General features: G+C 39.3%; 1 protein-coding gene across 24 annotated transcripts in view; it reads right to left on the bottom strand.

Moving 5' to 3' along the window:
• Positions 1 to 25,914, bottom strand: part of ptprsa (protein tyrosine phosphatase receptor type Sa) — a 216,584-nt gene that overhangs the window by 38,060 nt on the left and 152,610 nt on the right. For 15 of the 24 annotated variants that reach the window (XM_058760412.1, XM_058760423.1, XM_058760417.1 and 12 more), the window contains 13 exons: positions 25,006 to 25,278; positions 24,277 to 24,858; positions 22,247 to 22,383; positions 22,009 to 22,153; positions 16,055 to 16,369; positions 13,332 to 13,525; positions 11,766 to 11,792; positions 8,266 to 8,383; positions 3,474 to 4,067; positions 2,462 to 2,556; positions 2,112 to 2,365; positions 662 to 749; positions 14 to 241 (listed from right to left, as the gene is read on the bottom strand). In XM_058760412.1, the coding sequence (XP_058616395.1) occupies positions 14 to 241; positions 662 to 749; positions 2,112 to 2,365; positions 2,462 to 2,556; positions 3,474 to 4,067; positions 8,266 to 8,383; positions 11,766 to 11,792; positions 13,332 to 13,525; positions 16,055 to 16,369; positions 22,009 to 22,153; positions 22,247 to 22,383; positions 24,277 to 24,858; positions 25,006 to 25,278 (3,050 nt within the window). The remainder of the gene's footprint in view (positions 1 to 13; positions 242 to 661; positions 750 to 2,111; positions 2,366 to 2,461; positions 2,557 to 3,473; positions 4,068 to 8,265; positions 8,384 to 11,765; positions 11,793 to 13,331; positions 13,526 to 16,054; positions 16,370 to 22,008; positions 22,154 to 22,246; positions 22,384 to 24,276; positions 24,859 to 25,005; positions 25,279 to 25,914) is intronic. The other 9 variants (XM_058760427.1, XM_058760428.1, XM_058760435.1 and 6 more) reach the window with 2 other exon arrangements.

The raw sequence follows: 25,914 nt of genomic DNA, 5'->3' as shown, positions 1-25,914 counted from the left end.
AAATTTCACTCACCCCTCCGGTGGTGTTGAGCTCAGCAAGGATGAAGAACACATATTCCTGCCCGGGGTCTAGAGCCCTGTTTTCAAAGCCGCTGTACACCATCTGGTTGCCCAGGGTGAAGGACGGCGGCATGGATGAGGGCTTGAAGCTGGCAGCAATGTAGGGCCGCTTCCCGTCCACCTGCTTGAGCTGACGGGTGGTTCGAGCGTGACGTTGACCGAGTCTTCTGTCGCCCAACAACTGTGGGAGAAAAAGACTGCTTGAGGAGAACTGAAACCAGCATCTAAAACACAACATATTCTGGTAGATTCTTCTGGGAACAAAACAATCAAACAATTAGCAGCTGATGCTAAATAAAATGGGTTATTTACTCAAAAAACAAACAAACACAAAACCAAACATTTTGAAGTCAAATAATACATAAACAGAATACAGGCACCCATTCGCCATTCACAGTTCAAGGTCAAGTGGCCAAGTGTGGCAGTTTGCCAGCGGGTAAGGATGAGAGCTGTGTAATTGTCCCCTCTCCCTAACAAACCCCTCGGGAACGTTCCCACAATGCTCCTGCGACAACACTTTCCATGGCTTTGGCTCCACTGTGCCTGCAACACAAGGACAAAGACTTGAGAAAATAAGCTACAAAAAATAAGGTATGTTCACCTCTTCTAGGTCCAATTCATCTGGGCTCTTGATGTGTCGGATCGGACCTCTTCCCTTCTTCAGAGGAACCACCACAACATAGACCGCCCTGCAAGAGGTCAAGATGGTGCACAAAACCATTACAAAAATCGCTAGTCAAAGAATTGTACAGAAAAATAACTACTTATCCACTAAATGTGATTATTTTTCCATGTTCCATAAAATTGGGAACATCTAGCTAAACGATTTAACAAAACCTGAAAAATTTCCTACACAAGTATGTGAACGCAGAAGTTTCAAGCTAAGCAAGCTTGACATTGCTTTTCGAAACAAACACAAAACGCATTTCTTACGTATGTGCTGCATTCTCAGTATGGCCACAAGGGGCGCTATAGTAAACAATAGCGCGAACTGTCCTTCAGTGTAAGTTTTTTGTCATTACTCCAATACGGCACTTTTTTGAAGATATACCATATTGACCCGAATATAAGACGACCCCCCTTTTTCCAGATGTACCATTTGGAAAAAAGGCTTTTTGAAAACCAAATCTTGTTTCTTTTTTTTCTCTCTGTAAAACACATTTTTTCTTAAATTATTTTCATATTGCATGTGTTTCCTATTTTAATTTTGGTTTTGAAAGTATTGGTAAAATGTACCAACAATGACATTGAAAAATATACACTTTTTGATATGCCATAAAAATAACAGGTAGCCCATTTGAATTACATAACATTTAGGCTATCCATCTCATAGTAGCCTACCAAAATTTTATTATCAGTAGAAGTGAAATCTTATTGTAGTCTTCAAATCTGGGTACTGTCTTATGTTTTAAAATCACTTACAGAGGAAGTTTGGTCCCATCAGGCTAACATGACAGTCACGATCTCATGCCGCTGTAAGCTTTTCTTTTTCTTTTGTTTTGACTCGCGATCTTTACATCACACACTACATTACATATTTCATGGCACACTAGTTTTATGCGTTTTTGGCGCCACCTATTGTTGTGGGTGTATTATTGACATGTCAAAGTCTAGACCCTGAATATAAGACGACCGTGTTTTTTCAGATGTATTTCCAAGAAAAAAACATTGTCTCATATTCGGGTCAAAACGGTATTTTTGCCTTTATTATGATAGGACAGATCAGAGCTGACAGGAAGTGAAGTGGGAGAGAGATGGGGGTGGGATTGGGAATGGTCCTCGAGTTGGGATTCGAACTCAGGATGTCCGTAGAGCAATGGCGCTGTATGTCTGCGTGCTACCCACAAGGCTACTTTTTTTAAGATTTATTTTTAGTGTTTTAAGCCTTTATTTCGATAGGACAGTAAGTTGACAGGAAGCGAAGTGAGGGGGTGGGGACGGGATAGGGAAACACTTTTAAAGAACCCCACATTTCCAATTTGCTTGTGTCTACGTTCACATGCTTGCGTAGAATGCATTTCTGGCCTAGAACGGCATTTGGTTTTCCTTACTTGATCAACTCTTTGGATTCCAGCGGTGGGAAGACAATGGTCAGAGTACTGTCTGGCTCTCTTTTCAGGTCCAACTCTGGCTTTCGGACCAGAATAGGTGGCGCTGTTCGTGCAACGAGCTTGTGTTTGGGTCCACCGTCGCTGCTCTCCTGGCAGGTGATTCTGAACTCGTAGGTGCTGTTGGGTCGCAAGTTGGTGATGAGAGCTTTGGTCATCCTAGCATCAATGTCAACCTTCTGCCGGTTGTACTCGATCTGTGGACCAATGTGCATCGATAAATTGTTCAAAAACAGATCCTGGCAATAAGATTGATACTGACTGAACAAAACAGGATTCATTAGTTCGCTTACCATGCAGCGGTATGGGAAGCGGCTATCGGAAAACTTCCAGGTCAGCAGTACCGTGGTTTTGGTGGCCAGCTTCACGGTGAAGTTCTTAGGAACATCTGTCCAGAGTTGAATGGAGGAAACAAATTGGGAAAGACACTTTAGAAATGGAAAAAGCACAACAAGACTGAAGGGAAAGAAGGCTGACAGAGTGTTCGATGCTTGCGACCAGTTTTCCCCCAAAGGAGAGGGGCTTTGGTCCCTCTGAGTGAGCGGTGTGTGGCGTTAGCTGTGAAGGGGAGGGGGGAGGCGCTCAGTTGGGACAAACAGCACGCTAGACTGGACTGGTGAACACAGAACCACAGGATCGCACAGTACTCTGCCTGCCCTGGCCCGGCAGTGCCGCCCCAACAAGAACATTTGGCAAGCAGCTCCCATAATCCCCCCTGAACGATTCCAGAATAGCTGAACCCACATTATGTTTGAGTAACCCACTGCTGCGTGCTCTCAAATTTGGATAGGCACTGCCGTGGCAGAAAGCCCGACAGGAACGAGGACAAACCCCAAACACAGTTGTCATGCCCACACTTGTTAGCAGTGCATCATGGGACGCCATGCTGCAAACCATCCCAGTGTGGGAGCGGGGGGAAAGGTGAGTACAGAAAAGAGGAACCGTTAAACCAAATAACGAAAAATGCAGAAGAAAACCCAAACAAAGGAAACAAATGTGCCTGATTCGACTTCAGATCTGGGATCTCCTTGACATGGCTCTCGCCTACCTTGGAATACTAGGGGAGTTTTGTGATTGGATGAGTGAATGTGCTGGGCGTGTCTGACCAATCGGCACTTACCTCGCAAAAATTGATGTTCCTCCCCTTTCAAAACTGACTGACTTTAACTTACTGACTTATTTTACCTTGTTGTGGGGGAGGGTGTTAGTGAGGTATGTGGCTCCCAGAGAACTTTATATAATCGGGTGTAGGTGCTTGCATTGTAGAGGTTTGTCCCTTGAGGCGGGGAAATGAGCAACCCGTACCTGCTTCGTAGGCCACTGTTCGATACTGGATCGGTGGGCTGTAGGGCCCTGGACCTACACTGGTGTGCGCTCGAATTTTCACATCGTACACTGCGTTGGGCCTTAGGCTGTTGAGGGTATAGCTGTTCTCACTTGCTGGCAGACGTAGTTCCTTGGGTCCGCCGGCTGTTCCGGCCTCCTGGTAAGCCAGTGTGTATTCTGTTATAGCGCCGTTGCGTTCCGCTAGCACCGGAGGCAACCAGGCAAATTGGAGCGAGCAGCAGGTAATGTTAGACCCTTCGATTATTTGGGGATACCCTCGAGGAACCTCCTCTGGGACTTTTAGTTCTCGGGTAGCCTCTTCGCCAAATCCCGATCTGGACTTGGCAGACACTTTGATGACGTACGTGGCCCCTCGGTGGATATTGCTAATGGAATATTCCAGCTCCTGAGGGCCGAACTCCAGCGTGGCCAAGGGGCTCACATCCTTTCGGCCGAACTGTAGTCGATAGCCTTGCACCTCGAGACCCGGAGCAACGAAATCTGGGGATTGCCAGCGCACTAATGCAGTAGTCTCTGAGTTTTGGTTGACGGAGAGAAAGGGAGGCCCCGGCACTGTAGAGAGAGAAAGAGGGACATTACATTCAATTCAAATGAACCGTATCTCACTTAAGTCTGTTGTAGCGTAACTAGGTGTATTTTCATCCTGGTACTCCCTACTAAAGAAAAGCCATCTACAATGACTTTAAAGGGATTTATTACAAACCCAGTTCCTGTAAAGTACCATTATATAAGCATGTACATTTTGCACAAACTATCATAAAGGCACTAACAGCACATATACTCTATACTCCAATGTTACCCACAAAGTCTGAACAACCTGTTTTGAAAAAGCTATTAATTTTTAAGTGACTAGATGGTTGTTGAACAGATCACTGGATGAGAGATGGTGGGTTAACAGCCGTATGATAGAGAAGGAGAGCATGAGAAGAGACAGGAGGACGAATGACTCCTGAAAAAAAAAAAGTGCTGCTGATGAAGGTGACAGGGAAACGGCGCAATCTGCCACAGCGAGAGGACAACGAGGGTCAGAGACGCCGTGATTGTGGCCCGCTTCCCCTCGCCAACGGCACTCCAGTCCACTCCACTGGACGACACACAATCCTCTCCACCAGACCACAGGCACGTTTCCCATTAGGCCTTGCATTAACGGCCACTGTTGACCCACAGCCACTGATTAAGATAGGATTGCGTTTCACACTCACGCCCTCCCCCTTTCCTACTTCCCTTTCTCTGTCCTTCTCATCTCCAGTGGAGGAGACGCTGCTACGAAAAAGAGGAACAAAATAAAATAACCTTCAGCTAACATGTAATTAACCTGCCGACAGGACTTACAGTGAGTTATATTAAGCGTATAAAGCACGACTGCCAGCTGACATGACTTAGCCCTGAGAAAACTGCAGCGCTGCATTCTGGGCCGAACTGATATCAAATATACAAAAGACAAGGGCAAAACCAACCAAATATGTCTGAATATAACCATCCGACTAAATTTCCTCAGCACAGGATAAAAAAAAAAAGGTCAATGTAATTAAGGGTATTTAATTTTTCTACAATACACATGAAATTAATCAAAGTAATATTCCACAAATGACCATGTTTGTACTGATTTTACCATGGTAAACGGCACACGGGTATCAAGCAAAGTTGTTGCTTATATAAAGTTTTAGCAACAGCAAAAACAGATACAAATGTTCAATACATAAATTAATTCTTGAGCACCATAATGCCGGTTCGTAATCCCATAATCCAAAAATCTCAATCTACAGAAAGTTCAACTCCATGCCACAGTATCCTGGAATCAGACGATATTAGACAAGAAGCTCCAGAGACCAACGAAGAGCTTCACTCTCCACAATCAGGACTGGAGCAAGTGGCCCTAAGTGGACCAATTAATTGAAGAGAATAACCACAGTGCCGGGAGGATTGTGAGTCATCCAGACTCTCTGTTCCCTGAGCCGTGGCGGCCGTCCAAGCGGACACTTGTGAAGAACACCTCCAGCCCCTGCATTAGCATGCAATCTGCTCATCTCCCACAAGGATGAAGGGAGACAGGAGGAAATTAAAAAAAGGAAGGCTCACACTTGATCGGAATCTGGCCTACCGATGCCTACACTTAAAGATGTGACGGTTTGTGTTTAAAGCACGTGGAATTTCGAATGATAAGGCGCATTAACAAAAGGTTTGACAGCATGCACATCAATCAGTCCATCAGCTCTGAAACGAGAACAGAATCAATCATTCCTGTGTCGTTCCTCCTGGACAACAGGCAGCATCAATTAGATCGATACAAGGACATCTGCTTTGAGATCAAGGCGCGGGAAACCGATAACGCAGCTCTTTGAACGCAGCATTAATAATGTTTGTCAATATGGTTGACGTGTGCTTAAACATAATACAAAAAAACAACAGAAATGGCGGACATTTTTGTGTGCGTTTGAACTGGTGCCATTTTTGGACCATTCATGTAGTAGCATAGTTCATATTAATATTTTAAATTAGTTTTAATTTGACTATTTTTCATTTGAATTCATTTTGTTAATAACCATGTATTTTTTCTTAAATGAAATATATCGTTTCTACACATTTTTATTGAATTTTATTTTTTTATTTTAGTAATATTAGTATTTGTTTAATGATTTTAATTCATGCCAATAACCCTGAATATTTAAAAAATTTTTTTTTTTTAGGTTTTCCAATTTAATTTTAGTTGTAGTAATTTTGTTGTGTGTTTTTGCCTTTATTGTTTTTATTCATTTTTTATTTTAGTTGCGTTATTTTAGTACTTAAACAAAAATGAGAAATGTTGCCTTGGCACCTAGCTAAAAATAAATACATGGTTTTTATTTCAATTTAGTTTTTTAATATTTTATTTATCAATAACAACCCTGATTTTCATCACTAAAAATACTACTGCTCACTCCAGCGCACATTATTTCGTTGCATGCAACTGGAATGACGTCTTGGCGTGACCATAGAGCCTGACTGACGGGCTTCATGCCGCCGAGTCTCCGTTCTGAAGTGTATCTCCGACATGCAGAATGGCAGCTCGGGGACGGCCGGCTCTCTCAGATGACAGGCGGCCTTGTGGAAGGTTCGGGGTTTGAAAGGGGCGGGTCGGCCCTTATCAATACAATAAGGCAGGGGCTTAAGTTGTCTGACAGCATTATGTAGCAGAAATGAGGCATGAAAGTGCCCCGGAGTGGCTCCTCTGAGCCCCATTGGTCAAGCTTCCCCTCTGTTCTGGCACATGAAAGAGTGCGATGCCGCTTCTTTAAGTAGGGCTGAGTCTGCCCTTGTTTATTTATTTATTTCTTTTGTCTGCTGTAAGCGTTTCGCCACACTTTCGGAAGCGGGAAGCACAGGGACATCCTTCCTTTGACTGTGCCACATCACTGTGTGAGTGAGAGGGAGAGAGACAGGCGTTCAGAATGATATGCATATGTGGCGCCGCTGTCACACTTGACACCTGCGATCGGCACACCTGTCTCGTCAGCATCTGGAGTTTGAGCGCTATGTGGCTAGCTAATATCTCTTACAAAATAACACTCTACATACACACCATTGTTCATATAATATACTGCTTTAAAAGTATTTCAAAAAATCTCATGCAATTAGCATGTTGGTAGTGACCAAAATTCAGTCAAACCCCCACAGTTCTTACACTAGGATGCATATTTTCCAAACGGACTAGTTAGTGGGCTGTCAAGTGAAAATCTTACCATCAGTAAGGATTAGCACGATTTTAACTTAAGGCATTTTAAAAGAAAAAGCTCATGGCGTCAGATGCATAAAAAACAATGAGAAGCAACGCAAAAGCCAAAACACGATCGTCTGCATGTGTACAGAGATAGAATACTTACAAGAATACCATGGTATTAGCATGATGGTAGTGTCCAAAACCCACTAGCACGGTATTCACTTTTCTTGCACATTTAAGTGAGGCCAACCTGATCATTCTTACACTAGGGATGTATAAAACAACATATTTTCAAAAGAGATCAGTTAGTTGGCTTGTAGAAGTGAATAATCAGACAGGATTAGTGCCATTTTTACTCAATGTCGAACCTTAACATAAAACACTCATGGCATCAGACACAAAAAATAAAATAGGAAAAAACAATCTAACAGCTAAAACATGTTTGTCTGCATGTGTACAGAGAGAAAGTACTTATAAAAATGGTATTGGCATTGCATGGAAATAGCAATTCACTTCCCTGTACAATTAGGCTAAAACAGCATAACAGAATGCTAATGTTATGAGACACATTTCTAAAGTCTAAAAGCCCTAAAAATGCAACACTAAGGACACAAGCAAAAACTCTATCTACATGAACCAACAATTAGGAACACTTTGAGTCTGACAGTGCTTTAAAATGGAAAAACTTAAAGATGCTACTTTAGCATGCTGTTTAGCTTATTTTTAGCAAGCTAATTTACTAATTTGTGGTTGACTAGTCTGTCATTCTGATCCACTAATGCCTTACTCAGACTTCAGCCCCCTACATCAGTTCATGTTTTCTGAAAACTAAACTTTGTCGCAGTAGCAGACCATGTGTGGCTAAGTGCTAATGCACAATCCCAGCTATACATTCCCTTATAGCTTTTATGTACTCCAGACACACTATATAGGCCATGTTTGTTTTTTCTTATTCGACTGAAGTCCCTTAAGGTTCATTTTGCTCCTGTAGCTCATAACACCTGGCCTGCGGTGCTCTGGAGCTCGGCTAATGATAACGTCATTATTACCGACCTGCTCCTTTAGTCACCACCAGCTTGGGTTTGCTGCGGGCTCCGTCTCCTTTGGTGGTGTAGGCTGCCACGGTGATGGAGTATGTGGTGTCAGGCTGCAGGCCCCCGATGACCATCTCCTGTGGTTAATGGACACGAAGAGGGAAGTTAGCACTATGTTAGGGAACTGAATTTTTTAAAGACTTTACTACATGTCACCCGCACAGGCCCAGTGTCAGTTTCCCCTCTTTTCAATGTCACGGCCTGCAATCTGTACTCTGCTGTCTTTTTAAAAAAAGTATATTAACCTAGCAACTTGTAACATTATTACCGAATGTGTGACTGATAATAACACCTCAAATATCATTAAATTAAATAAAAAATGAAATATGAAAAATGAAATTAAAATATATGTATTTAAATAAATATAAATAAAATATGCCAATTTAATAATTACATGAATAATCGGAATACATAAACAATACATCAAAATAAGAGTAAAAATAATTATTATATTTGTATTTATATTAGTGCTGTCAAACGATTAATCGCATCCAAAATAAAAGTTTTTGTTTACATTATATATGTGTACCGTGTATATTTATTATGTGTGTGTGGGTGGGTATATATATATATATATATATATATATATATATATATATATATATATATATATATATATATATATATATATATATATATATATATATATATATATATATATATATATATATATATATATATATATATAGCATAAATATAATGCAATTTAATAAATATATCAATAATATAAATATTTATGAATTTTATTAAACAATTGCATTGAATTACTATTACTATTAAATTTAATTATTAAAAGTATATTTATTTTATTTATAATAAATTATAAATGTATTTTAATCACTTTATTAATATATAAATAAATTCTTATGTGTTATATTATATATAAATATATTTAATATATAAACATAACATTTTCTTAAACACACAGTATACACACATATTATGTAAACAAAAACTTTTATTATGGATACAATTAATCGTTTGACAGCACAAATTTAAATTAATAAATTATAAATGCATTTTAGCCATTAAAGTATATATATATATATATATATATATATATATATATATATATATATATATAGCATAAATATAATGCAATTTAATAAATATATCAATAATATAAATATTTATGAATTTTATTAAACAATTGCATTGAATTACTATTACTATTAAATTTAATTATTAAAAGTATATTTATTTTATTTATAATAAATTATAAATGTATTTTAATCACTTTATTAATATATAAATAAATTCTTATGTGTTATATTATATATAAATATATTTAATATATAAACATAACATTTTCTTAAACACACAGTATACACACATATTATGTAAACAAAAACTTTTATTATGGATACAATTAATCGTTTGACAGCACAAATTTAAATTAATAAATTATAAATGTATTTTAATCACTTTATTAATATATAAATAAATTCTTATGTGTTATATTATATATATATATATATATATATATATATATATATAGAGAGAGAGAGAATTGAGAATTATATATTATATATAAATATAATGCAATTTAATAAATATTAATAATATAAATATTAATTTATAAATTTCATTAAACAATTGTATTAAATTGCTATTACTATTAATTACTATTACATTAAATTATTACACTAATTGTTCCATCAAATAATGTAGTTATTGTATGTCTAATATATCATCTAATTTTACATTAAAATGAAAAGTATATTTATTTTATTTATAATAAATTCTAAATGTATTTTAACACTATAAATATATCAATGAATAATATATAATTCTCAATTCTCTCTCTCTCTCATATATATATATATATATATATATATATATATATATATATATATATATATATATATATATATATATATATATATATATATATATAGAGAGAGAGAGAGAGAGAATTGAGAATTATATATTATATATATATATATATATAGAAGTGCACCTCATTTCTACAGCAGTGTGGATCATTATTATTGGCATTTAGTGTGTCATCCAGCATGACCAGGTTATAGATTACAATTCCCGCTCATCTACGACACATGTCTGTGAATTAATTCAACAGAGAGCGTGAGCAAACAGACCGTCAGAATAATGAATTCCTCTCTGGGTCGGCCGGTAAGCTGTGCACACACACGCCCTTCTGACGGCCTCCTATTTTCCAATATTTCACGTGAAAGCGAGTGAGCTTTGATCAGCGCGCATGACAGAGAGGAAATTAATGCCAAGCGCTTGCAGAGAAAAAAGCAACTGCGGGTCTCGAGGCTTACAGAGAATTGAGCTCCACATCAAACCAGTTCAAGATATTCATGCAATTTTTGGGTTACACAAATGATCTATTTATAAAAATAAATAATAACACCAATGCATATCTCATTTCTTCAAAAGGTCGCTTGAATTTTGCACAAAATAAGCTTTGTTTTTGTTTGTACTTTACTTAACGCACAACATCACAGCACAAAACACACTCTTTCATGCCAGGCATAAAGGAACCCTAATGTTACATCATTCCCCCTGTGCACCATTAATATTTTTTTCTATCGCCGTCACACATACACACACAATGGACATGAGGTTGCATTAGTTTTCTCTCTCTGACAAAAATCAGCTCATTATAAAAATCTTGCAACACAAAAAATGGTATACATGACACTTTATCTTCAATGTGTCAATCTATATGCATCAATGCACAAGAAAAAAATGAATACTAGGAGTTATTTTAATGACCTGGGTTTATGCCTCTCATAGACCCATTTGTTTGTCTCATTTCTCACTTTTTCTAACTATAGAGTTCAGTTACACAAATATTTCTTCCCTGACGAGACTCTGAACCACTTGGACTTGAAAGGAACATGTTTTTCTTCCAATCTACCAATTTGTACAAAGCCAAAAATCAAAGTTCCTGAGATATCATGCCCTAAACTTGGCTTTCTGGATATCTGCTTTAAAAAAAATGAAAATCTACATTAAATATTTACACACCTCGGTTCATTATAAAAATCTTGCAATGCAAAAAGAAGTTTACATGAGACTTTAGCTTCAGCATCCATGCATAAATCTGTGCATCAATCCACACAATTTTCTAGAATTTTTTCACATTTACCAAGTTTAGTGGCCAGTTTAAAAAATATTTCTACCATGATGACTCTCTGAACTCTCTGAACCAAGACTTGAAGGGAACACATTTTTCTACCAATCTACCAATTTGTACAAAGCTAGCAATCCAAGTTCCTGAGATATCATACCCTGAAAATGGCTTCTCAGACATTTTTGCTAGAATCTACATGATCTACAGTGTTTATGACATTTCACCAATTAAAAAAAAAAAACCAGCATTTGAATTTCTGCATATAAACACGCTCAATGACCGAGATACAAAGCAGGTCTGATGTAACATCACAGGTTTTCACATCACACCGAACGCTTGCCGACAGCCATACTCACGTATTCAGCTGTGTCGTCCATTTCCCACTAACATCCCCCACCCGGGAGGAGAAAGAGGGAGGGCGGTTTGAAAGAGAGGAAAAAGACAGACAGAAAGAAAGAAAGAGAGGAAAGCGTAAGACGAAACAAGGTAAAAGTGCCAAGGAAATGGAAGAACGGCAGAGTGTTTTAAAGTAGGTCAGTGTGGATTAGGGTGAAAAAAATCATGAAGATTGAAGACGAGGCAGGAAATTGAGTGGCCGCTGCTATCTGAGCATGTCATTCCTGCAGTTTTTTCTTCATTTCATTTAGTAAGAGTATAAAATTGGCTGTTTTGGAGTTTAATATCAGATCACAACAGCTATTCTTCTAAGAAATGCTCCAAGTCTTATGCAATGCAAAATTAATTTGATGTCTAGAAGTTTTGGGATAACTCACCTCAACCCCAAAAATGTATTTTTATCCAAAATGTTCACATGGATATTTACAATTTAAAACAAATGAATATTCCATGACTATTTATTGACAAAATTTAACTGAAAATCAAAACTTGTGACTAAAACAACTACACAACTATATATATTTAACTCACAATACTGCATTTTTATTCTCACACTAAGAATCAGTATTTAATAAGCTATTAAAAGGTTATTTAATTTATTTATAATTTATTCTAAAACATCATTTTATACATTTAAATTATTAATTTTTAAATTATAAAAATATATATTTTTTGTTATTTAAACAGACTAATAATAATAAAAAAGTTAATTACAAAAAAAAAAAAAAAAAAAAAAAATCACCTTTTGTACAGAATAAACATTGAATCACAATATTATTGTATCGTGACCCAGATATCGATATAATATCAACTGATTCCCACGCAGCTGACAATTGTAAATGATTCTGTCATAAACATAAGCGTTATGAATTCAAAAGCTTTAGTCATGGTTTGTTCAAAGCTGTAATATTTACAGCTGTGAGGAGAATAAGGCGCATGGTATCTGTAATTTCACTGCTGTTTTCATGACAGAAGCTTGTATTATAATTTTAGGTTGCAGCCAGAGGCGCTCGCTTGCTTTTTCTTCTTTCTTTTTTTTTTTGCTGCTTGTGCTTTTAAATCAAGTCTGAATTGTGACCGCAGTGCTCAAGAGCCTCATGTTTTTGTGGAGCTCTCGGGGCGCTCAATACGGCAGACATAATCAGCTTTTGTTGACTTTATCTATGACACTAGAGCCTTAGAGGTTAAACTTATTAGAGGTTTGACTAAACCGTGCAATTCTAATGGCTGATAAGATGTTTTGGACTGCTTGTGGAAAGCATTCTAGAGGCTATAAAAGAACTTCACAGATTAAATTATTTATAAAAAGATTTTCATATTTTCATTTGTTGCAGTGGCCAGGAGTGTGTTAAATACTTGCAAGATTTTGGGTTGCATTTGCTGCAACAGTATCCAAAAAATAGACATTAACCAATTGTCTGCGCACCCTTGATGAGGTCAGTTAAAAAGAAAATAATAAACAACAACAATAATTTGTTTCAGGAAATGTTAATAATCAGCACAGCGGCATCGTTGCGTTAACATACCTGTGCATCGGCGAGCATGACGTCCTTGATGAGGGGCAGGCCGCGGGATTCGCCGTTCTCGACACGGACATAGTGCACCTGGTATCCGCGGATCTGTCCGTGCTGTTTCCCAGGCAACAGGGAGCGCCACATCACCTTGATGGCAGTGGAGTTTAGCACCTCGACCTCCACGCGACGTGGGGGGGCCCCGGGCACTGCGATGGGAAAAGATGACACGCTATGAGGCATTGAGATTACCATATTATCATTAAAACTACATTTTTAAATACATTATGGTGGCTTTTGCCTGTGCAAAACTCACCAATATGATGCTAAGTGGTTGCTTTGCGCTACTTGAGTTACTTACCTAATTTTTGTTCATATTACTAACTCTTAGTTTGAGCAATGGTAGTAGTGATAATTGCCTTAGCATTTTCATCATGAAAGGGACATAAGAAGTCAATTAAAACAATTTTTACAATCAAAACACATTGATAAGTTTCTTTAGTTTTTAACGAGCAAAATTAAAACCAACTCTTCTAGAAATGTTTCACTTTTTACCAACTTTGGAGGCCAGTTTTAAAAATATGTTTTATCCTGATGAGACTCTGAACCACTTGAACTTGAATGGAACACACTTTCCTACCAATCCACCAATTTATACATAGCTAGCAATCATAGTTCCTGAGATATCACCCCAAAAACATTTTTTGGGCTTTAATAAAAAAAAAAAACGTATTGTTAAAAATTGTTAAAATTTGCATTAAACATTTTACAAACCTCAGTTCATCTTAAAAATCTTTCAATGCGATAAAACTGTTTACATGAGAATTTAACTTCAACATGAATGCTTATATCTATACGTGTCCATTCATTTTCTTCGTGACTTACTTTATGATTACCACTCGATCATCTACAATTTTTTCACTATTTACCAAATTTAAAGGTCAGTTACAAAAATATTTCAATCCTGATTTTTCTACCAATCCACCAACTTATACATAGCTAGCAATCATGGTTTCTGAGATATCATACCATAAACATGGCTTCCCGATATTTATTAGCTATTAAAAACATGAAAATTTTAGGATCTACATGAAATGTGTTACAGACCTCAGTTTCAGTCACATATAAACAAAATCTTTAATTACGTCTGATTCGGCAAGGACAGACTCTCTGTGTGATCTAAAAATAGTGCAATGTACCAATCCTTACTGAGCACCTTAAGACCGTACGTTACGCCATCTCTGTACGGCTGAAAAGAAACTAAGCCCCTGCGTCTCAGCTAGTACATACATTCAATTATGTGAAAACCAGGTTACTGATTAAGCGCCCATCTTCAGGGACATTTAATCAACTGTAATATCACACCCCCATATACCCGAGCAACCATTTCATCCCCTTCCATTTCACTATCTTTCTTATCTGAGCACTGATCAATTCGCGAGTCTGCCGTCTGCAGTCTTTTACCTGCGAGCTAATGAAAATCCTTTTATACGAGGCCTTGATGTTTAATACCTCCGGTCATTCAGTACTGCTGTAAGGAGGAGACCGATTTCCTGGATGGTCAATAAAAGACACCGTAAGGGGATGTACTGTATATTGGGGCCTGACTTTTCCGTATTAGATGCTATAACAGTAGAAGTCTCCAAGGATGTGACTGTCATAACGCATCACTACTCAAATAACTCCATGTTGTGGGTTGGTCAAACGAGATTTCCCAGCGGAGTTCTTGGGGTAGCGTTCCCTCTCTCCTGACCCGCCTACAGTGGTTGACCAGCCCGTCAAAGCCATCTATCCTAGGGCGGCCCAAAGCGCCAGTGAAAGGCTGTGCTCCGTATTGATTACTAGCTTGTATCTTGAACTAGCGCTGTCAGTCATGGAGAAAGACTGCTGTCACCGGGGAACGTCAGACACAATTTCTTACTCTAGCTGGATTTATTTCACTGCTCATAAGCTGTCCGAGTGCTTTACAAAGAGAAGTGACAGATGAAAATGATGCTAAGCCAATGTTTCCTCTATCACATAATGCTAGTCAATAGATCTTGTCCCAAAAAGAGTAAGCTGTCTACACAGACATATAATCAACATTTCTCTTGCCTCATCCACCATCTTGGATTTATTTTCTCACTAAACTTGGCCAGAGACCATATAAGGTCACTGGAAAATGAATGGGGGAAATTATACCAAATACGGTGGCTGTAGGAAAGTAGGTACAGCCTTTTAGTTAAAAGAGCCAATTGCGTTAGACCAATTTTTTTTTTTTTTAGCTTAAAATGAGATCCATTACAACTAATGATATAAAATGTTAAACATTTAAAACATGTAAAACAAGATCAGTGTACTTAAGAATCAACACTGTGTACGATAATACAAGTCTATTTTGTCTTGGTGAACTGGTATATTGTAAAAAAATATATATTTTTCAAAGTTGTAAATTAAGATTACTGGAGTACACTTTACAAAAAAATACCAATTCAGTCTTAAAACTGTTAGATTTTGCTGTTTTTGGCTGAGCATTGGTTTGGGTGGCTCGCCAATTTCTCCAATACATAAAAAAAATTGATTTAAAAAAAAAAAACCCACTTATTTCAGGTAAAAAAAAAAAAAAAAGCAATTAGATTCAATCTATGAAAACAAATACTGGTATCTTATACAGTGTTGTTTGTCAAATAAGTTTCTCTTCTAGCAAACTTTTAGATATTTCAGCTAGAAAACAAGTCAAAAGACTAATTTTAAATTACCGTCCTCGTCCGTGCGGCACAGCAGCGGCTCGCTCTCGGGGCCCGGACCCACGCTGGTGGAGGCCGCCACGGTGACTCGGTACAAGGTCCATTTCTCCAGCCGCTGCAGCTGGATCTGATTGGAGCTGGGGGGCACAGCTGGCTCCTCCATGGGCTCCGTGTTGACCTCGGCCCCGGCCCCCACCACCACGTAGCGCACTATGTACCCGGCCAGCGCCCCGTTCTGGCTCTCGGCCGGCGGAGGGCGCCAACTTACCAGCAGGGTGGTGGAGCTGGAGCTGGAGCACTTAATGTCTTGAGGGGGGGCGGAGGGCTCTGCTCAGGTTTGGGAAAGGGGGAGAGGAGGGGGTGGAAAACAAAAACGAAAAGATGGGAAAGAGAAAAAGAAAATGATAAAAGGGAAAAACCAACTGAAAAAAAACAAGCAGAGACATACTGAAACATAAGAAGAAAAAAAAACAAACTAGGAAAACAAACGCAAAGGGCAAATGCAAACAGAAGAGCTTGGTTTTGAAGGGGTCAGGGTGTTTGGCATGCACGAATAAATATGAAGCATGAAGATTTAACTTTGGCTTGATTTCCTGTGTCACAGATCTAGAAGTAACACCACATATGTTGGGCGTAAGATACAGCAGTTTATCCAACTATAACCGGCTGTACGCGAGCCAAAGATTTAGCCCATCTTTCACAGTAAATACCCTGGGCTCTCAGGATATATTTCCACCATGAGGAGAAAATAGATCACATTATTTGCATTTGAATGAAGGCCATTCATTGCGGTATTTCGAGGCGTTTTTGTCGGGTACTTCCCCTCGCACATATCAGAAATTACAACGTCTGTGCCGTTCTAAATCAATATAAAAGTCTCATTTGAAATGCACAGAGTCTCTGCTTACTAAATGCTTGCGCATATGAATGCATTACACCGTTTAAAGCGCTGTAACATTTATCTCCATTGTAAAATCGAGCATTAAAAGTTACTCTGTCACGCTGATCCCTGAAGCCATAAGTAACACAAATGAATGAGTGGGAAATGGACAGACGGGGATAAAACATATTTGTGACTGAAATTCAAATGGATGAGCACCATCGTTGGAAAGCAAAACAAAATCATTCAAAACGGATTACAGGAAAATGAGGAAAACTCTCTGCGAAATAATGGCTGGAAAGAAAATGTTAGGACCCGAAATGTCAACTCAGAAGAATCATGGAAAGCCACCAAGCTTCAAACAGAAAGTAAGACCATTAAAAACAGCAAAAACCAAAACAAAACCAAAAAACACAAAGCATTTTCCTGTACATTATACGTACCTGACATCTTCAAACACTAACTTTTAAAGACTTTCTTACCACAAGCACCCGATTCCAGGGAGGCTATGTTTCCCCAGAGTCGGTTGGGTTCGGCCCTCTCCCTCTACTGCCGAGCTCACCCAATATAGCTCAATTCAAACTATTCATGCTAATTTAGCCTAGTCCATTGGTTTAATCCAATAACGTGGATATCGGGATATTTTTGTGGTCGGAGGGAGAGAGCTTTCCCTGTGCTTTCATCAGTCTGCACTATTCACTGTTTACACTAGCCTGAGGGTCCACAAGATTGAGATCAGGGTGCTAGCACCTTGCTGACACCCAGCCATTCATACCCAAGTTATATAATCCACCCCAATTCAACCCATCAGCAGCCCATTTGTGCTTTTATTTGAGAAATGGTTAACCGATTTGTCCCATCACCAGCCAGCTTTCATCACAGGTGTCCCAGAGTTCAGTGAGCGACATTATTCAGAGCCCTGTTTATTCACCAAATGGGCTTATTGGATTAAAGTTTTATTGGATTTTCATCTTCCGTTTGAAGATATATTCTGAAGATGTACTTCCTCTCTTGAAGAGTATTTGCATTCAGTTCTCGTAAATCGACCTGGTTTGAGTGTGGCAAGAAAGTTTGGTATCTGAGAGTTGCAGAACTACCTGAAGGTTTAGACTCATGATTCTGGGAATGTATTATACATCAAACGCAACAAAGCCTTGAATTTCAGCGTTCAAAATGAGTTGTGCCTCAACACCAAAATCGAAAGGCGTTAACTTATAATTTATGACTTACTAATCTAGATCCATGCCAAATGGTGACGCTGGCAATTGGGAGGTGAAAAACTCATATTTTTTTGGATATAAAGGTTGGAATTAGTTTACTTAACTTCAATGAGTGTAACAAATCAACTGACAAGACTGTGGACCTCCAAATGAAATCACTCTTCAAAACTAAGAGTTGTGCCACAAAACCCAAAATCGAAAGATGTTTACTGTAACAATTATTGACTTGATAATCCAGATCCTTGGTGCTGCTTCAGATAAGCCAAATGAGAGGTGAAAAATAACGACAATTAGAGATTTGCTTGACTGAAAAGATTGGAATTAGTTTGCAAGCTGGATGCTGGCAACTGATTAAACCGATTGGACTTAATCTACTTGTGGACCTCCAAGATGTTCTTGCACTAAACCCAAGACAAAGACCGGTGCAGAAACCCTTGCCCCCAGTTTGTGGACCCTCTATGACCATGTTTGAAACCTTAGCATCACTCAATAGCCATTGACTCTTAAGCGCATTTCCCACTCGCACCCACTTGGTCGAGGCAGGAGTGTCTATCTCCACTAACCCTCGAAAGTTTGAACATATCCTCCAAAGAGTTGGGGGATATGGAGGGTGAGGTGAGTACTCTCTGCTGGACCATTGCAGGGGCTCGTAATTGTGGGCTGACCCACAAACAGTGACCTGACTGGGCGTCAACTGAACAGCACTGTACCAAAAAGGAAACAAACACAATACACTTTTCTTTCGCGCCTTCATGAGGAAGTCCAGTCTGCCACTTGGTGTAGTTCAAAACAGATATATGAAGAGGGAATCCATGTATAATCTGGCTCATTAGTGTTTAGGAACTCTTTCCAGCTCGCGCAAAGTTGTGAAGGGATCTGAACCAATTCCTCTGGTGTATATGACAGTTCAGCACCTCAAGCTCATTATATGCCTACATATATGCCCTGTCAAGTTGGCCGACTTCTGAAATGTGAGATGGCAGACTGGGCTTTCCTCCGAACGGCGGTCACTTACCTCATGGGAATCCACACTGTAATGTTTGTTTATGTGTTAGGTTGTGGGGCGTTTGTGCTAAATTGCTTCTAACTGTCCAAGCTTGTCGCCTCCCTGACCTTGTTATGGGTAAATCTGCGCTACTTTAGTTTATGCTCAAGGGAAGACATCGGCGGATGTAGTGAACCACGTCTCCCATCTGTGTGAGACCCTGCGGGACAAAGCGGAGTCCCGTAACTCAAGCAAGAAGCCTACGGCCGTCCCGCCAGGATACTTACTCTCACCTTTAGTTTAATGGATTTGCTTTGGCAATGCTAAGTGCTGCTGCTGCATGTCGAGCTTGTCACGGTAAACTTAACCCCCGATAGTAAGAGCAAAAAAACAAACAAACAAAAAAAAAACGCTGAAAGCTGTTTCCTCAAGTGTGTTTGAATAAAACCAAACCAAAATGAAATAAAGTTGACTGAACTGTGTACTGAACAGAAATAAATTAAAACCAGGTGACGTCAAGCCGGAGGTGGTGATCATTAGTTTCATTTCAGGAGACAAAGTGAAACAGAAGAGCTAGAAAACAAAAGGGAGGTAGAAAGTGCACCGTATTGTTTCAGAATACAATATATGAAGACACCAACAGCAGGACAGACATATAGAGATGGAACAGAAGGGGACACACACAGCGTACAACATGCCAGAGGTCAAAGGATGCATTAACAGAGCGCCCCCCGGGGGTAATGGGAGGAAATACATGCATTCAGTGCTCGCTCTCTCACGCTCAGGTGTAACGTTGTGTGTCAATGCAGCAGGTTCATTGCATCCCAGCACCCACTCAACCAACCCCATCCCACCCATTCTGCACCAACAAGCTGCACAGGTAGAAACAGAAGATGAGTTAACATGGTCCACGTCTACTGCCATGGCTTTCGGGCATCTTCCGCCCACTGTAAGTGTATCCAAGTCTGAAGAAACTAATCTATGAAAGGAACCTCTAAACAAAAGGAGTATCATGAAAACAAAATGCATTAATTTTTTCACAGAAAAAGAAAAAAAAAAAGTTTATGTAGGCAATTTTTCATCAAAATGTAATAAGTTGATCTGCCTCTGAGGCAGCTTTTGCCTTATTTTTCAATTCCAATTTTCCAATCAGTTCCTGATTGAAAAAAGTTGTTCTCCAATATCCCATTTCACTAAGAAACATGCCAGATAACAGAAGTAAAACGGGTTTTGAATGTTAGTTCATTTTTTTTTTTTACCTTTACACTAAAACATATGAAAGCATAAAAAACTAATCTAAGCTCAATTATGGAAATCGTTTTGAAGGTGCACATCATTTTTTTCTTTGTTTATTTTTTGTGGAAGCTAGCTAGCATCATGTGGAATTGTAGAAATGCCATATTCACAAATGCATTTGTCACCCATTATTCATTTACTCTTTAACTGAAAGTGCTCTGTGCTCAAAAAATTTATAATTTTAATCACTCAGAGAAATACAACTGAAATATCTCTTAGCTTGGTATAAAAGACTGAGACCACAATGAAAATAAAAGTAGATGCATTTTCACTCATGCTCTCAGACTTCTGGTCCCCTTTGTATGTACAAGCTGAACACAAGTAACTGCAATTTTTTAGCACAGGGCACATGCCAGCTGCAAGGTTCCCCACAAGCACTGATGATTTCATGCACTGAATCATGATGCGACTCAGCGAGGGTGTATTTTTAGGCCGGAGGCTTGAATAATTCAGCCGGTCTCCCAGCGTAAATGCTGACTACCTGCAGGCGCCAGTGGCCACTGACTGTGCTGCTTTCAGTAATACACAGTGTGGGACTAGATGTGGTGGAAAGCCATGGCAGACCCCAGAGTCAATAATATTTTGTGCGCTACAGTCACATGGGAGGAAAAAAGTGCATTTGCTGTTGACACATGAAAAAGAAATACGAACACAGAAGAAAGGAGGGAGCGCGCAGGGGAGCCAAACGGCACGCTTGCTGCAGATCAATCAACCCACATTGATTTGTTTGTTTCACATGTAGGAAATCTCTGAAGTACATAACTGTGACATAGAGAGACCCAGATGAAAGAATAACCAAACAAAGAAGAAAAAGAAGTGCATGTGACACAATCCAAGGGGTGCGGAATCCATTAAACTAAACAACACAGGTCATTTAAAAGTTTGGGCTTTTACATTTAGACACTTAAACAAAATAAATAATGTTTAAAACATCAAAGTAAGAGGGCCTCATTCATGAAACGCAAGCAGAACTAATCGCGCGTACGACCATTCTTACATAAACTGATGCGTTTGCAGCGATTTACATAAGAATGTTTTCACAAACAATTTACACAAATTTGTTCTGCTCGTTTTTATCGTCTTATTAAAAACAAGTTGTCAACGTGCACAGAAAGAAATTATTCAAAAGCTTTGCCAAGTCATTTGGAAATATTCTCATCAAAATAACATCACCATTGCAGCCTGCATGTAGAAAAACTCACTTCTGGCTCAAAGGTGATGCTGTTTTGTGCAATTTAGATGCATAAACAAACACAACACAAAGAACCAAAGCCAGAAAACCCAATGCAGAACACCTGTCATAAACCAGGGACCAGACAAGTGTCCATTGTTTTGCACATATCTGCTGCAGACACAAGCACACCATTATCATTTACTCTTGACATTTCCGGAGTCGATAAACAATATCCCTGGATTGGGAAACGAGGGTGAAGGTTACAGTGGCCCTTTCAAACAGTGTCGTTGTATCCCGACCCCATCGAAAGCTCAAATCAGCCATTATGACTTGGCATTTCTCAATCAAAATACAATATTAGACCCCCCAACCCTTCATTCGGGTCCTTAGGAAAGGAAATGGACTACATACTGGCTTGGGATGTCCTTTGGGATATTTCGTTGGTGAAGGCTCCAATGCCTTTGTTGGAGACGGCAGCCAGAGAGAAGTAGTACTCTGTATTTGCACGTAGACCCACCACCACAAAGGAAGAGGTTGGGCCAAATATTTTCTTTTCCTGTTTGGTGGAAAATAATAATGTTACTGCTAATGACATGTGCAACAGTGGTCCTGACAACGCATTTGAGAAGGTTTGTTGTAAAGAAGGCACCTGAGATTCTTGCCCGCCTTCTTTGTAATGCAGTTCGTAACTGATGATTCCCTCTTTTTCGAAGGCTGGCTCCCATGTCAGCTCAATGCTCGTGTCTGACACCTCACCAACCTGGAAGTTGGTCGGCTGTCCAGGGACTACAAATGGAGCCAGTGTTGACAGTTCAATACACAAGAAATTTAATAAACAAAGATTTAGAACTGTAAATTTAGTGAATGTGGTAGATAAAAAAAAATTTTTACTCAATGGCAACTGACTGATTACCAGGATGAAAGTAGTGTACTTTGTAACCCTGCAATTTACAATTGCTTAAATAATCTTGCAAACCCAATCATTAAACTCATCCTGCTATGTTTTTGACTCAACAATAAAAATGGACATTTCCAAACCTAAAGTAACTTTTCTATATCTTTGGCCAAACTCAAGATTGACAACACAGTGCTTAACTCAATTTGCTACACTGTTAGCTAACCCAATAATAACACCAGACATTTTCAACCACTAAACACATCTTGCTACATCTTTAGACCACAGAAACTAGATGTTTTCGATCACTCGCTTTTTCTACACTGTTACCTCACCTAATACTAACCATGGACATTTCCAGTTGCGAAACTCACCATGCTACATCGTTAGCCCACCACACACTGAAAACAGACGTTTGCAGTCACTAAATTCAATTTGCTATTACTTTACTCAATATTAGCAACAGACATTTTTCAATTGTTAAACTGACTTTGCTACACAGCTACCTCACCCAAAACTGACAAAGGACATTTCCAGTCGTGAAACTCACCTTGCTACATCGTTATCCCACCAAACACTGACAACAGACGTTTCTCATTTACTAAATTTCAATAGCTAAATATTAGCAACAGGCAGTTTCAAATTCACCTTGCTACACCATTAGCACAACCAATACTAACAATAGACATTTCGAATTGCGAAACTCACCTTGCTACATCGTTAGCCCACCAAACACTGAAAACAGAACTCTTCAGTCATTTAACTCACTTTGCTACACCATTTAGCTAAGTGTTTCCCAATCCCAGTCCTCACGCCCCCCACTCTGCATATTTTGCATGCCTCTCTTAGTTAACACACCTGATTCAGATAACCAGCTCATTAGAAGAGAGCTACGTGCATGAACTGTGTTCCGATTGATATGATCCCAACACTGTGTTCACTGCTTCCTAATCCCTGAGCAGGGGAAATCCGTTGAAGTTTACTTCATTTCAGAACATTCATTCATTCATTCCTTTCTGCAGCGTCTTCACACACAGACGAGTGTGACATCATATACCTCTGTAAATAAATACAATTTAAATTCACGTCTCGCACACTTTAATGCCTTTTGAATGGAACATATACACTTGTTTCGAATTGGAATCATGGCAGAATATCCGGTGATGTCCACTTCGCAGGGCACTTATGTTCGAATAGAACAAATGTTGTACTTGATAAGAGATACATACAAAATATGCAGAGCGGGGGGGCGCGAGGACTGGGATTGGGAAACACTGAGCTAAGCCAATACAAACAATGTACATTTTCAATGTTCATTTTACATTTTTAATTTCTCACATCGCTACATTGTTAGCCCACTGAACACTGAAAACAGATTTTTTAAAATAGTTAGTCAACTTGCTACATCTTCAGCCCACCAAATACAACAGACATTTTTCAATCGCTAAATAATAGCAGTAGACATTTTTAAACTCACCTTGTAATAACAACGTACATTTCCAATTGCGAAACTTACCTTGCTACATCATTAGCTTACCAAACAGTGACGACAGACATTTTTCAATCACTAAGGTCATCTTGCTACATTGTTAGCTCACGAACACACAAAAAAACAGACTTTATCAACCTCTAAATACAATTTGCTTCACCCAATATTCGCAACATTCCTTAATTGCCATGCTACATCTTTTGCTCACCCAACACTGAAAATAGACACTCAAAATTGACAAACAATGGTCTAGTCGTGAGATTTACAAACAAACTAAAAAAATTGACAAACTAACCTCCTTGAAGCACTTTGACATGAATGGGATCCGAGAAGGGTCCATCTCCTACTGACGTGAAGGCCAGCACTCTGATGGTGTAGGTCTCGGAAGCCACCAGACTCTGAATGGTGGTGATCACACTGTCCTGTACGTTGTGGATATGCCACATGCTCATGGGCTGAGATGGATCCATGGTGTAGTAGACCCGATAACCCTTGATCTGTCCATTGGGCTCCTCGGGTTCATCCCAGCGTACCATCATGGTGTTCTGGGAGATGATACGGGCCTGGATATTGCGCGGTGGGCTGGCGGGAGCTTGCTCCCCAGTCCTAGCCTCAACTGGTTCACTGGGCGGGCCCTGGCCAATGGTGTTAAAGGCTGACACGCGGATCTCGTAATCAGTGTTTGGAGAAAGTCCTCCGATGCTGTAGCGAGTGGTGGTGATGGAGTCCACGGTCTCGAACTTGCTCTCGGGAGATTTGGCGCGATACTGGATGATGTAATGGGAGACGGGCTCAGGGTTGCCACTGTCCCAGGTGATGGTGATACTGGTGGCGGTAGTTTCAGTTACGACAGGAGTACCTGGAGGTTTCGGCAAGGCTGCAAGTAGGGGATAAGAAAATACTGTAGACTTAAACATTCAATACTGGGATTAGACAGTATATTAAATACTTGCTTTGGCTTAGTTTTAATTTCTTTTGACCAGAGATCTTTCGAGTGACCTTGTAGGACGCAATGGAATCTTACACTTGACAATGATCTGGGAATTAGCCTCGATGATGCCCAGGCTGCTCATGGCCACACAGGTGTAGTTGGCCGACTCACGGACACTGTTTAACTCCAGAACATTCCTGCCCACTGGCATCTCGTCTTCAGGCGTCAGGTCCTCAGAGTTTTGCATCCACTTGACATAGGGCATGGGCGAGCCGACAGCGACGCAAGTGATGTTGACGCTACCGCCCGGCATGATCTCTTGAGTGGTGGGGGGCGTGATGGAGAAACGTGGGGGTACACGACGAACTGCAAAGGGCGGAGGAATTGCGAAAAGAAAAAGAGAAAGAGAAAGGTAATGACACGCCAATGAAAATGAGCCTTTCTTTAGAACGTACATGATGTTGTCTAAAGAGAGGACAACAAATTATAAAAAAATGAGACTAAAACGTCACAAACACTTCGGTTTATATAAAATAAAATAATGATAAAGTAACTAAATTAACAAAACTGCTTCACCAACAATATAGATTGACATTAAAGCAACAAGTTCATAGCAACAAGGTTCCATTGACCAATATTTGACCCATCACAGCACGATTAATTGCACAAAAATCTATTATGAGTTTCTCATCTTTAAAATGAGATCTCTGTGGCTTATAATTATAGTAAAAAAATAAAAAGCATGCATTACTGTTAAAAAGAAGAAAAACTTTACAGAAAATACTCTAAGGGTATAAATTAAAACTTTTTTTAAAATTTGTTTTTAAAATCTGCCCGTGCTAAAGAAACCTAACATATGTATGACTGTACGTACACATTGGTACGTACATGCACTAGTAATGTGAGTCCCTCCAAGAGGGACTAAAGATGAGAAACCTTAATCAGATTTTTGTGGTTGAGAGTAGATCAACTGGACAAAGCCTTTTTAAGATCTGACACGCT

The sequence above is a fragment of the Onychostoma macrolepis genome, chromosome 22 (assembly GCF_012432095.1).
Source record: "Onychostoma macrolepis isolate SWU-2019 chromosome 22, ASM1243209v1, whole genome shotgun sequence".
Taxonomy (NCBI): Eukaryota; Metazoa; Chordata; class Actinopteri; order Cypriniformes; family Cyprinidae; genus Onychostoma; species Onychostoma macrolepis.
This window is presented reverse-complemented; position numbering and strand designations above follow the sequence as displayed.